General features: G+C 41.5%; 1 protein-coding gene across 3 annotated transcripts in view; it reads right to left on the minus strand.

Moving 5' to 3' along the window:
• Positions 1–4,648: 4,648 nt before the first annotated feature.
• The window catches only part of xrn1 (5'-3' exoribonuclease 1), a 33,714-nt gene continuing 25,108 nt past the window's right edge, over positions 4,649–13,254 (minus strand). For 2 of the 3 annotated variants that reach the window (XM_080033696.1, XM_080033695.1), the window contains exons 34-40: positions 12,760–12,897; positions 12,151–12,280; positions 11,454–11,611; positions 11,176–11,286; positions 10,968–11,073; positions 10,410–10,597; positions 4,649–9,091 (exon numbers count right to left, since the gene is read on the minus strand). In XM_080033696.1, the coding sequence (XP_079889822.1) occupies positions 8,744–9,091; positions 10,410–10,597; positions 10,968–11,073; positions 11,176–11,286; positions 11,454–11,611; positions 12,151–12,280; positions 12,760–12,897 (1,179 nt within the window). In that variant the 3' untranslated portion in view covers positions 4,649–8,743. The remainder of the gene's footprint in view (positions 9,092–10,409; positions 10,598–10,967; positions 11,074–11,175; positions 11,287–11,453; positions 11,612–12,150; positions 12,281–12,759; positions 12,898–13,254) is intronic. The other variant, XM_080033697.1, reaches the window with a different exon arrangement.

Raw genomic sequence — 13,254 nt, forward strand, 5'->3', positions numbered from 1 at the left:
GACCATCATAATGGACGACAATGTTGCTTCTAGGGCTAGTCTGTTTCTGGTGCTGGTCTTGTTAAGACCAACCATGGAGAAGACTATTTCGGCGTCCGCATTTGAATGTGGGAGCACTAAAACCAACTTGGCCCCTCAACTAGTAGGTGAAAAATAGAAAAGCAAGACCCATATAACATGGGTCTGCAGACCAATCTTCTGAAATGTTTTTACAGTTGCAGAGTTTAAGAGTCTGGGCCTATTATCTCATAATCCATCTATGAACCAACTAGTTTCCACAATCTTTTTTTTTATTTTTGCGGGGAGCATGCACAAGCATTATTCATAGAAAAAAAAAATGTGGGGGGCCCCACACAGGGTCTTGAAACGGGCCCCGAGATCGTTAAGACCGCCCCTGCACGCTTGTCGTGCCGCCTGACGAAATGCTGCGGCTTCTCTCTGCCCGCTCGCCTCTCCATTGAGAGTGTATTAGTGGGCGCAACAAACTCCTCGGCCCGTGTGAAACGGCCTTAACTACTGAACGAAGGAAATCAAATTAGTTTTTCCCCAAAAAACAGGACAAATTGTGTCCCGGGAGAGATTTTTCTTTCCCCGGGACAGCTGGTGAAAAAAGAGAACAATTTCGGGAAAAACGGGACGGGTGGCAACACTAGGTGATGGTGGTGACGGCCAGGATTTATCGAAGCTATATATATATAAAAAAAATAGTTTGGCAGAGTTATAATTTGCGTGAGAAATGCAAGGTGTGGCGTGGAGCGTGTGAATTGCCTGAAATGCGTGTGTCTCACTCTCATTGCGTGAGGGTTGAGAACCCTGTAGACAGGAATAGCCTACTGTAAGTTGCCTCTGCTGCTGTTTGTTTCCTGTCCATTATATTTCAAAAAGCACACAGTATCACTCAGAACTCGTTTCTTCTTGAGCAAGGGCTATACTGAACTTATTAGTGGCCAATATATTTTCATTAGTTTGTAGCTTTGCCATAACTACAGATGTATCATGTATGTAGGCTACACATGATGTAACATTGAATGTGCCATGTTTTACAGCTATCTGGGTGACCTGACGGAGCGTTGACCCACAAGGACCGTCACACTATCTGTTCCATCAGAGGACTGTTCACTGGGTGGAACAGGTGGTCTTCTTCAGGGCCCACCAGCAACAACTGGACAGTTACATACAATATGGCTTTGCTTCTGTTTGAATTATGTACACTTTATATTTCCATTTCACTGGCTATGAATAAACTGCTTTATTTTTAAGTATGGTTTTGGTCATTTTAAAATGTAATGATACTGTTTCAAAGAAAAAATCTTCAGAGAGATAAAGGGTTGAATTAAAAAACGTATAAGTCAATGCATGTAGATCGGTCTGAAAACTAGTCCAACATCCTGACTATGAAAATGTGAGTTTCAAGTAATCTTTTACTACACGAAGCAAACAGTGACAGTAAGCAACACAATACATGTTTTAACAGTAAAACTTTATTATAAATGAGTGATCACAATACAAATGATACATTACCTACTAGATATTGAAAGGGTGTCAGATAATTTGCAGCTCTGACTGTAATTGTTTCTATATATATTTTTTTTACAAAAGATAATGTCTTTCCAGTGGATCTTGACATGATACATTCCTTTCCTGCCACGTTACTGTACATTTAGAGAGTTCATTCGTAAATACTTAGCTCATATTCTGTTACTGACTGTGACATATTTAAACTGTATTTACCTGAGGATAATGTCAGGGAAACCAGAAATCTTGATGCAATTTTCACAGTTTTCAGCTCAGACTCCTGCCTGACCAGGTTCAGTTGTAAAGCTTTTGGTTTAGAAGTGATAAGTGTGCTGATATTTGCTGTAGAAATGAAGGTAAACATGGTAACATCGATCTCCATGCTGCATTGGCCAAAAGTAAACAAAACTGACAGCTGGGCGTGTGCCATGCCCATATAGGTAGGTATAGAGTAAATGAGCAGGGCGGTGCATGCACGCCCATGTAGATAGGAGGGGGGTAGATGTCAAAATCAAATTTTTTAGGGAGAGGCCAAAAAAGGCCTGAAAAGGCAATGAAGAAATGGGCATTGCTAGAAAACTAATGGGCTTTTTGTACAATAGACCATTAAAACCTTTTCTAGTAGACCTCGGAAATACACATTTAAACCCGAGTTTTTGCATAATATGTCCCCTTTAATGACTGCTAACACGTCCAGTCTGACACGTTGGTTATGTTAGGTGACTGCTAACACGTCCAGTCTGACACGTTGGTTATGTTAGGTGACTGCTAACACGTCCAGTCTGACACGTTGGCTATGTTAGGTGACTTGTAAACATTTAACAGAGTAATATTTCTAGTAAGGGATCTCTACTCTTACTCAAGTATTGTTTTCAGGTACACTGAGTGAAAGGCACCTTGCAAAGGAGGAAATACAGTTCCAAGCGAATAAAACATTTTACAACTTGAAAATTTAAATATGTTCTGTTTTAGTAGCTTAATGACTAAAATCTGAATAAATGATTCAGTAGTGATGCAATTATTTATTACAAGTTGTGAACCCTTTTTAAAATGTGCCATTTGAAATTGATACGCATCATTATAATGTTATGGCAGATGTTATATGATGTGTTATCAGTGTTGTAACTGTAGTGAACTCTATTTAGACTAGTTAAACTCTAGTTACTACTACATTCATATTTGCATAATGATTCAAGGATTACTTTTTGTCTTTTTCTTTATAGTTTACTGAAACTACAACCTACAAACATTTATTGGGCTATAAAAGGAAAAGAACACAAGATTTTTCTTGTACTTCCCCAACACTGTGTGTTATACGTGGTTATACAGTGTGTCCACAACAACAACAACAACACACTGCTATATACAGTGGCAAACTTATCCATTTGGGGACCCCTTGCATCTACCGGTCTAATGTCCGCATAATGAGATGATACTCCATACAAACTATAGGCTACATACCCTACATACACTGACGTTTCGCGTGGATGTTACTTAAAGTAACGTTACTTCAAGAGAGTAATCAATGCTCATGACACATTTAGTGGCAATAGTTCTTGCTCCACTAAACCTGATTATTAGCCAACTATTACAAACCGTTAGCTTAAGCTAGTGAAGCTAACACAATGTAGCATACTCCTCCTAATAACAAGGTTTTTCGTGCGCTCTGTTGAAATAAAGCTGGTGTTTTGTCCGCTTTCATTCTCAGATACCAACTGATTTTGTGCATTGATGCTATGAAACGGTGAATACATTTTTACAACGCGAGTTAAGAAACAACCACGACACTTTTTTTCAACCAAACATGTTGCTTGTATGTAATTACGTCTAGCGACCAATGTGGTTGTAGTAATGATTGATGGCCACAGGAGGGCGACTTCACTCACGCTCTGAATAGGATTTAACTGAACGAGAGCTGGACTGACTCCATAAATGTCCGTGGGTGTAGTACCTCATTATAGCCACATGAGGGCAGTAAAGAGGCGTCATTATAAAGAGATCTATGTCTTATTGAAACAAGTACCTCTCACTGAAAATAGACAATAAACAGTTCTTAAACATCCGACAAATATACATATAATTTAATTTATAAATATAATCTTTAATTTTTACTTCATAATGTTTTCTTAGAGATTAAAGAGAAATTAAAAAGTGATTTTTTAAATTTTTATTACATTTATCTTTATCAAGTGTATTGTGTGTGTGTTCGCGTGCGCGCTTGAACTATTAATATTTCAGATATAGTATTTGTGATCAAATTTAAAATAAAAACATAATAATTATCTTAATTTGAGACATCTTTTGCTTTTGTTATATTTTGTATTCTTATTTTTCGATGATCATCCCTACAGTCAGAATATTCAAGGCATTTTGTGCACAATGTACAAATAGCAGTAAATGCACGTCTACAAGCTCTCTCTCTCTCTCTCTCACACACACACACACACACACACACACACACACACGAGTGTCAGCAGTTGCTTTAGACACTAAAGAGAGACTACAGTCGTGGTCAAAAGTTTTGAGAACGACAAAAATATTACATTTTCACAGGGTCTGCTGCTTCAGGGTGTTGAGGGGTTTTTGTGAGATGTATTCCCAAAGTTTGGTTTTAAAGGTCAGATATATTATTCAAATTTTCAGGTTAAAATTTATTATTTGGGGGCTTCTACTAGAAACTGTTTTCATGGTGTAATGTCCAAAAGACCCCGTCATATTTCTCACGTGCCATTGCTGAATTGCTCTCCTATTTTTATCCTCTGTCAGAAATGTTTCATTTTAAAGCCTGTCCCTTTAAAGCCCCGCCATGCCGGTTTGAATCTTACTGCCAGTTATTCAGGGATATCTGGGGATGTGCCTATCACAGGTAGTGCTCAGTTAGGTTAGTAATGAGGGGATAAATCAGACCAGGGTTTTAGAACACAGGTTATCAGAAAGGGTATGGTGGAGAAAAAGAGAGGGTTGTTTTTTTGTTCTCCTACTATCTCTTGACACACCAGGGACCCCTATCAATGTTGGAGAAAAAAAATCACAATAGGTGAGTTAGAAACTGTAATTCTAAAGTAATTGAGGATGGGATAACAAAAAGGACTCGGAGAGTTGTTTTAAATGACAAAAAGACGCCACATTTTAACAAAAGATTCATTTTAATTAAATGGATATGTACAGCACATTCCTGAATCAAAATAAGTCATTATCTCTTCATATTGAGGATTCCCTACTTTTAATTCAATTCCATAAAAAAAAAACCCCCAAAAAAACCCCCCATACACTTCAGGTGTGCTTCGACTTTACGACCTCCCCTTATTGCACCAGAGCCGTGTCGACTTGAGTTCCAGGGTCGGTGTTTAGGATAAGAGCCTTAAAGCACGCACGCACGCACGCACGCACGCACACACACTCGCTATGCTCGTGTCCCCCCCTAAAAGACAGGAGACAAAGTGGCTACAGCTGTAGCTCCACCACAAACATTATTATAACCAGATTGCTTAGAAAAGAGCCCAACACCAACCATAAAAATGGGGTAAAATACATAGCTTGAAAAAAAAAAAAAAAAACATTTATATATGTGTGTGTGTGTGTGTGTGAATACGTCCAGGTGTGTGTAGAGATGCCCCTAAAAAGCCAAGCATGTCAAATATCCCAAAGGACTTAAAAAAAACCACCAATCAAAATCTGTAGAACGTTCCTAAAAGCATCTTGAGAGATCTGGTAAACATAATGGAAATATAGCAGGACTCGTTAAATAACAGTGTTACAATGCTCTTTGGCCACATTTACACAGATACAAAAATAACCCATATGGGACGGTTTGTCATCTCAGTACTCTGCTCTTTTTCTTTCCTCCTTTGAACTGAATCAATCAAAGTAATTGATATGTGAACTTCATCATCAGCACATTTAAACCAAAACGTCACACAATCAATAAAATCCTAATTGTCAATTTTTTCTATTTCAATTAAAGATGTACAAACAGGTACATTGGCATTAGAAACTGTGTGAGCTCCCACACTTACAAGAAGAAAAAAAAAATCTTAGTTTAAAAAAAACACATTAGTGGAAGCAAGACAATTGAAATCTGCAACTGTGTAAAATAAGCCACAGTTCAAAAATATAGAAAGATTGACTTGTATCAAGTTTGCTTTTTGGGAATCTGGCAGTGTCCAATCATTTCTCGTGTCATAATTCTGCGTTTTACTTTGGCTGTGTTGTTAACAATAAAACCAGTAGAAATAAAAATTGCAACAGCAAGGCGTTAGGGAGGGAAACTAAGGATGTCACACTAAGCATATTAAAAACAGGTCATTTGAAGTTGAAACCTGACAAAGCTAGTGTATCTATCTTCATACACAAAGCCGGAGTAGAAGGCCCATTTGATGCATAAAGTATACACTGACAACCCCCTGAAAACATCAAACCAAGAGCAACGCAGCATCATGTGCATTCAAACTAGTTTAGTATAGATATACACATGTATAAATGTACATAAACAGTGTTTTTATGGAGCAAGGAGTTGCCGATGCAGTGGCACTCTGAGGCTGCATGTCCCTGAGAACTGAATTGAAAGAGGTTTTCAAAAACTTCAAGGAGTGTGTGTGTGTGTGTGTGTGTGTGTGTGTGTGTGTGTGTGTGTGTGTGTGTGTGTGTGTGTGTTCAATCTCAAGTCTCTGTCTGCATATAAGCCCCCTATGCTGTCCCAAGCTTCCACAGCAGCAGCCTGTGGTGAAAGGCTGGACATATATAAGGAGCTGAGCTTCTTACTCTACAGGTTTCCTTACACAAAGCTTAAGAGCCATTAGAACTCAGATTCTGCATGATTTGCACTCTGCAATTTCTACCCCCTGTAAGAATCCAGGGTTCAACATAACTTTTTTTTCCTACTGGCCCGCCGGGCCAGTGGATCTGAGTTTTACTGGCCCCTTGTATATTTTCACTGGCCCTGCACACACTTTTTTTTCTTCATAATTTAGTGTCAATTATTATAATACCTTTATTAGAAAAATAACCAGATCTAAAGGTAATATCTATACTGTAACAGTATAGATATTCCGTTTAGATTTGGTTATTTTTCTTTTAGTTAATTATATGAAGTGTTGATATTGCTCATACACATAATATAAAACCAGGCAAACATATTGAATTTGAAGCCTACAACTGAAAGTATGTTGAAAGAGTCGGCCAGTATTTTAAAGTCCAGTAGTTTGATGGTTGTTTTTATTCTTGAATTTGGGCAGTTTAATGAACAGTTCACCTGAAGAAGTCATGTTCAAACATTAAAACAAAAAAAAAATAAGAGATGAAGGTCTGATCATTCTTTGTGGTGTGGTAGACTGTTTTTATTACTTTCTCATTTCGCATTAGGGATGTGAATGTGTCGACCGAATGACCGGTTTTCCACTTGCGCTCAAGTTGACTTTAAAAATAGAATAGAAATCCGAAAATCAGTGGGTTATGCCGTTTTTTTTAATGGGAGATTTCACCGTGTATGTGAGTTCACGTCTGGTCGTGAGCGCGCTGCAGGAGTGTCACTTCTCCATGAAGTGTCAGCTTCACATAAGAGTCCGGTGTGGGACAATTTTTTCAAACTATTGATAAAAAAACAATGCAGTGCAAAATATGCAGCATAAGTTAAACGCTCGTCTAAGACTAAGACGTTAAATCACCTTAGAAACACACAATGCCTTCGTCCGATCACAGCAGCGTTTCACCGTGTGATCTCGCCAGCTAGTGAGCCGTCGCGCAGATGAACTGTGGTTTGTGGCTAAAATAATAACCGGGGATATTCTCCCCGTTAGCGATTTCAATGGGAAAGACTTCCGCGATCTGATTGAATGTCTCGAGCCTGAAAACACAGTGCCAAACTGCGCGACTATAGGAACTGTACAGTGAGCGGAGTCCCTCCGTTCGTTTCTGTCTACAACCGACACAATCACCGGAGACGCATTCACAGCGTTTAAATAAAGCCTCTCATTTGTATTACCATTGGGGCTTGGATGCAAATACTGTATTACGGCGGCAGATAAAGGAAAAGCGCAGTTATCATTTTCTGCACCTCAACCTCTGCTGTGGGAAGAAAGAAAGGGGGCAGAGTAAGTTGATTAATTTGTCGACTCGCAGGCGGACGGTAGGCAGCTCTGCCAACGGAGCGAGAGTGCACCCGCTTGTTGCTCCGCCTGTCAAAACGCCCACGCATCGTTTGTCCACTGGCCTTTCGTTAAAAAATATAATTTATATTAGGTTTATTATATTGAGTCTTAAATAAACACTGCTTTCATTCCGACTCTCAACGCGCATTTCAATGAACCATGATATAGTCTACAAAAAGATACTGAACTGTGATTGGCCAGTCACTGGCCCGGGCGGGCCAGTGACTGGTCAATCAACTTGCCCTGCATATGATTTTACTGGCCCCGGGCCATCGGGCTATACGTTATGTCGAACCCTGGAATCCATCTTTTGTTTTCTTCCGGCCAACTCTTTGCTTTTTCTATTTCATGCATATATAATGAATTGAGTTACACTGGGGTTGATGAACCTAGTTTTCTGCTTGTGCAGTTTATTACGACTTGGCTTGGATGTTTGTAGCTCTGGCCATTGCATTGTACTCACTAAGTATCTGCTTATGTTTGTTTGTTTGTTTTCCCATATTGCAGCAGTCAGGCCATCAGTCTCACTGCTCTGCTAGGTCCAGCTGGGTGTTTACAACTTCAAAAGCTGTCAACATACAACATAAAACATCATGTGATGAGAAATCTGCCACGATCGTTTGGTGAGTGCAAATTAACATAGGTGATAGAATTAATTGCCACAGTTAAAAAAAAAATCATATGAACCACAGCTCTGCTTACTCTACTCCCATTCAAAGAAATAGGCACTCGGTAAACACTACACAAAATAGCTTTCATTTAGGAAAAAAAAGAAACAAAGCTTTGGGCACGTTCTAGGAAAGTACACTGGACTCTTATACACACCGGTCAGCACGCTGTGGGCTCACACTGGCCACATACTGTAACGCTCAACAAGGTGACGTCACAAGGGGGAGGGGGGATGTAGAACTACAATAACCAGCTTTGCTAGGCTGCTATACCTCGACTCGACTCTGATCTCAAGTGAAGGGTTTAAAACGGCAGATTAAAAACTCCAAACACACACCTCTCTCTCTCTCTCTCTCTCTATCTCTCTCTCTCTCTCTCTCCCCCTCTCTCTCACACACACACACCCCAGCTCATTATTCAGAGACTTTAGCTGCCTCGAAGTTGACGGCTAACTTTCTGTGCTTCCTCTTGGAGGCGGAGCCGGGGGTGTGGCCTGTCGACGGTGCGTTCTGTCGGGGGGGCGTGTGAGGGGCGGGCTCTGTTGTCGTGGAGACGGCATCGGCCGGGCCGGCGCTAGTGTGTTGGTGAGGTCGCTCCACTCTGCCGCTGCTCTGGCCTTCACTCCTAACGGCAGCCTGTGATTGGCCAGAGGGCTGGCTGGGGCTCCTCTGCGATTGGTTCCTGGACACGGTGTGGGCGGCGCTGTAAAACTCTCGACCGTCCTGGTTCTTCTTGTTGGCCGAGACACGCTTTTTAGTCACCTGTTAAGGGTATATGAAAAAAATAAAACTTATGGTGACTATGGCATTACCATAAAGGCAACCTATGATGCGCATTTTATGGTTCAAAATTGTCATTTGGGTTTCTGCTAGAAACTGTTTTCATGGTGTAATGTCCAAAAAAACCTTTATATATATTATATATTTATAACTGCCGGATTTAATCCAACTGGCAGTTAGAGTCAGGGGTCTCTATCTGGGGGTGTGCTTATTATACGTGGAGGTATAGCTAACTTTAGTTAGGTTGGTAATGACCTAATAAAGGCTCATTTATGCTCCAATTCCGTGCGTAAAAAGAGACGTATGTTTATAACGTTATGTCCGTCACTGCCCTCATACTTCCATGCGTCCTTTATGTTGGAATCGACATTAAGCAAATCAACCATTAGTGGGCAGCATCGGCGCTCAGAGTAAAAAGTTACTCAAATAGGAAGAAGAAGAGTCAAACAGTGAATTAACTGGAATAAATATTTAATAATAGATCCATGGAAGAAACAGCTTTAGCGATATACTACCGATGGAAGAGGCTAAACTAGAGGCTGTATAATAGACAGCGGGGGTCTGTGAGGACATTAATCGCGACATGTCAACAAACTAGTCTTGCACGGACCTCCGGTACTTCTCTATTGCTGCCGTCAGCCTCCCGTCTAGCTGACATTCTTCCCCGTGCGATCCCCGCTCATGCTGCTCTGTTGTAGTTGTCTGTCCCTGTGCTCCGGCCGTGTAACTTCATAGATAGATAAATGTGTATGTAATTTCCTATCTACTCACAAAAACCTCTCCTCAAAAGTTAAGACATTTTCTAAAGTATTATGTCTTTCGTTTGTGTTTGTAAACAAATGTACAGTAAGTGAAAGTGAACTGTTGGCTAGGCGCCCCCCCGTGATCTTCGGTAGTAATGCTCCGTCCTCCGTTCTGTCCGTTTGGTACGCATCCGCAAGCTTGCAGGATACGTGCAGAAATACGGACGTAATGTACGCAGAGTACGGACAGAAGGCTCTGTCCGTATCCGTATCTAACGTAGAGCATAAATGAGCCTTAAGGGGAGAGAAATCTGACTGGGGGTTTTTGAACACAGGTTTTCAGAAAGGTGGAGAAAATTAGAAAAGTTTTTTTTCTCATACTTTGGGACTCTCTAGTCACGACGGGACCAATATTAATGTTAAACCATAAAAAAGAGCATTATGCATTATCGGTGACCTTTAAAATCAATAGAAATAAAACCAAAAAAGGCAACTAAATAAGAAATACAGCTAAATACTTCAACACATATCGGCTGCCTCTGTTGGCGCATGTTTACCTGTAATGGGACAAACTGGTTGTGTGAGCCGATGGGTGGGTTTGGTGCGTGCTGCGGGCGCACGGCACCGGGGAAGGTTCCTGCTGCTCCAAAGAAGGGCTGGTTCTGGTTGTGGTTGTGGTGAGGAGGCAGAGGCATCCCCCACATAGGGGCCGGACCGAAACCCTGGGGGGGCATCAGCAAGCCACCTGCAAGGAGAAAGAGCATACTCGTGACATAACCGCACGTTATTAAAAACACAAACGAAGACATCTTTGCTTTGGTCGTTATTCTTGAAGTGCATATAATAAAATGAAAAAAACAAAACAACAACCTCGTTTTATTTTTCTCTCCAGGGGATCAAATACTCTTCCATACTTTAGAGAAAAAAATCTCAAGAATAACAAAAGACTTTAATTGAAACCTTGGACAAGTTGTGGACTATACATTGACCCTATACCTGAACCCTATTGGAGGGGAAATGCCAACAAATAATAACCACTGGTGGAATTGTAGATGTGAGGAATCCTGTTGACAATTAGTCAAGAGATACAGCGGAAGGGGGGTAGAGAGACTGACCTTGCTGGTTGAACATGGGGGCCATGCCTCCCATGGCCGGGGGTCTGATCTGAGCCATTCCAGGGAAGAGAGGAGGAGGGAGGGGGAAGCCTGATCCAACTGAATTCTAGAGACAAGCAGGGGAACATAGGCAGAGGAGAGTTACACTGCTGTGTGGAAAACTATTTTTTCACAGCAATACATAAAGGTAATATTTGAGTAAGTGTACCAGTCTTTGGAGGGCAAAGAAGGCCGCTTTCTCCTTGGCTTCATTTTCTGACTGGCACTGTGGACCGTGAACCATCAGGCCATTTGACAGCTTCACCTGGCACACTACACCCTGTGGAGACAGAGGACAGGGTTAGTAGTGGTATAGGGCCAGCACACACAGACATATATTAAGCCATGCAGGTAAATAGAGGGGGAAAATTCAAAGTTTTCTGCCGATTTCTATCTTTTCAGACGTGACATGCAAAAAGACAAGACATGCTTTGGGGCTGTGTTTACCTGTCTGTTGCGTATGAAGCTAGAGTCGGGCGGTGGCATTCCCAGCGCCACACACACACAGGCCAGCTCCGACACCTTGCTGTTCATCATGGCAGCGCCCGACAGCCCGGGAGGAGCCAGCGCCGCCCCGTCACCGTGAGGCGCGTTCATGTTGGCTGCTGGAAGGACAGAACACAGGAGGAGAGAGAGTTGAGAAGAAACCCACCCTGCTTTCCAAAATCGCATACTCTTTCTTTTTTTCTATTCAACATACATACATACATACATACATCTGACCATAAAAATAATCTAGTTAGGATGCAGTAGGCATACACTAGGGACATACTTTTACTTATTTATTTCATCGTAATATTGCGCCTTGATCTTGCCTCTTGCTTTTATATCCGTCGCATCCCTGTTTGTTTTCATATAGAGGCTCCCGTCGATGTGACGTCACCTCCGGCGCGCACTGGATTGTGAGTCAGAATCCCTCAACACTTAAAATTTTGGCCGGATGTAGTAGACATCTGGATATTTCGAAGCATACTAAATCTAGCCAGACGAATCGGGACATCCTTGATCTTTATTTCTACCATACTAAATAGTAGATAGTAAGGGTATTGGAACGTAGCCAAAATGGCAGAATTTATATTTGTATACAAATGTATTGGACATGTGGTTGTATTGAATTAGCCTGTCGGGTGAAGGAGTTCTGTACCTAGTTTCTTGGAGGATCTTCTCCTGTTCTGCTGCTGGCCACCGCTGTTAGCCATCTCCTGGGGGGAGGCGGGACTTCCTGTTCCAGGGCTGTCAATCTTCAGCATCTCCTTCAGCATCATGGTTCCCTTCTACAACCACAGACAACACACAAAGCAAGAACATGTTCGAAGACTTCGAGGAACTAAAATGGGCTTTGTTCGGTTATTGTGGACAACGGGCTCACATTGTCACCGTGCTGCTATGTAGGAGCAAATAATGCAATTACCGCCGATAACATAATCATTTTTCAGTTTTCAATGTTATCAAAGCCGATAATGTAGTAAGATGCCATTAACGATACTGGATAAATTCTGGATAAATAATATATAATTTTATTTTATTTCAAATACCCAAATAATATTACCTTATTGGTTGATGTAATAAAATAAGGTATTATAGCATTGGCAAAAAGTGATGGAAATTTTATAAAAATTTTAGGCAAGTTTCTACATCATCGTATATATATATATTATTGGCAGTTACGAGGCTACCGACCGTTATGACATTAGTGGCTGCTACAGGCACTGTGTACACATGTTAATTCAACACCTCTGCCTCTGACACTCACCATGGCGAATGACTGTGGAGACAGCGGGCCGTCCGATTGGCTGGCGGGGGCTTGTGCGGGAGCAGGAGGTGGGGGCGTCTGCTGGTTGCCTGTGGAGATCTTCAGGCTGGCTATCAGGTCCTCAAACTCAGTCGTAGCCTGAGGGAGAAGCAATAGGTTAAGAGATGGAAGAGAGTAATGGCGCTTTTCCACCGCAAATGTAGCTCGACTCGACTCAACTCGACTCAGTTTAACTTGGTTTGGTAGCAGCACGGGTCGTTTTCCACCGAAAATAGTACCTCCTGAACGTGGGCGGGGTTGTCGTAAGGGGCTGAAAGCCAACTCCGGAGTCAAGTAGCAAAGCAGAAATTACGAGCAGTTGTTGCACTATTAACTGAACCAACCGCCAAAAACACGGATGAGAAATGTTTAAGAAAATACTCCCCTTGTATCTGTTTGCTAAAAGAAGTAGAATAATATTGCTACGGGCCGTTAAAAGGGAGGGTTTGTGTCCTG

Source organism: Ammodytes marinus (genome assembly GCF_949987685.1).
Source record: "Ammodytes marinus genome assembly, chromosome: 9".
NCBI lineage: Eukaryota > Metazoa > Chordata > Actinopteri > Uranoscopiformes > Ammodytidae > Ammodytes > Ammodytes marinus.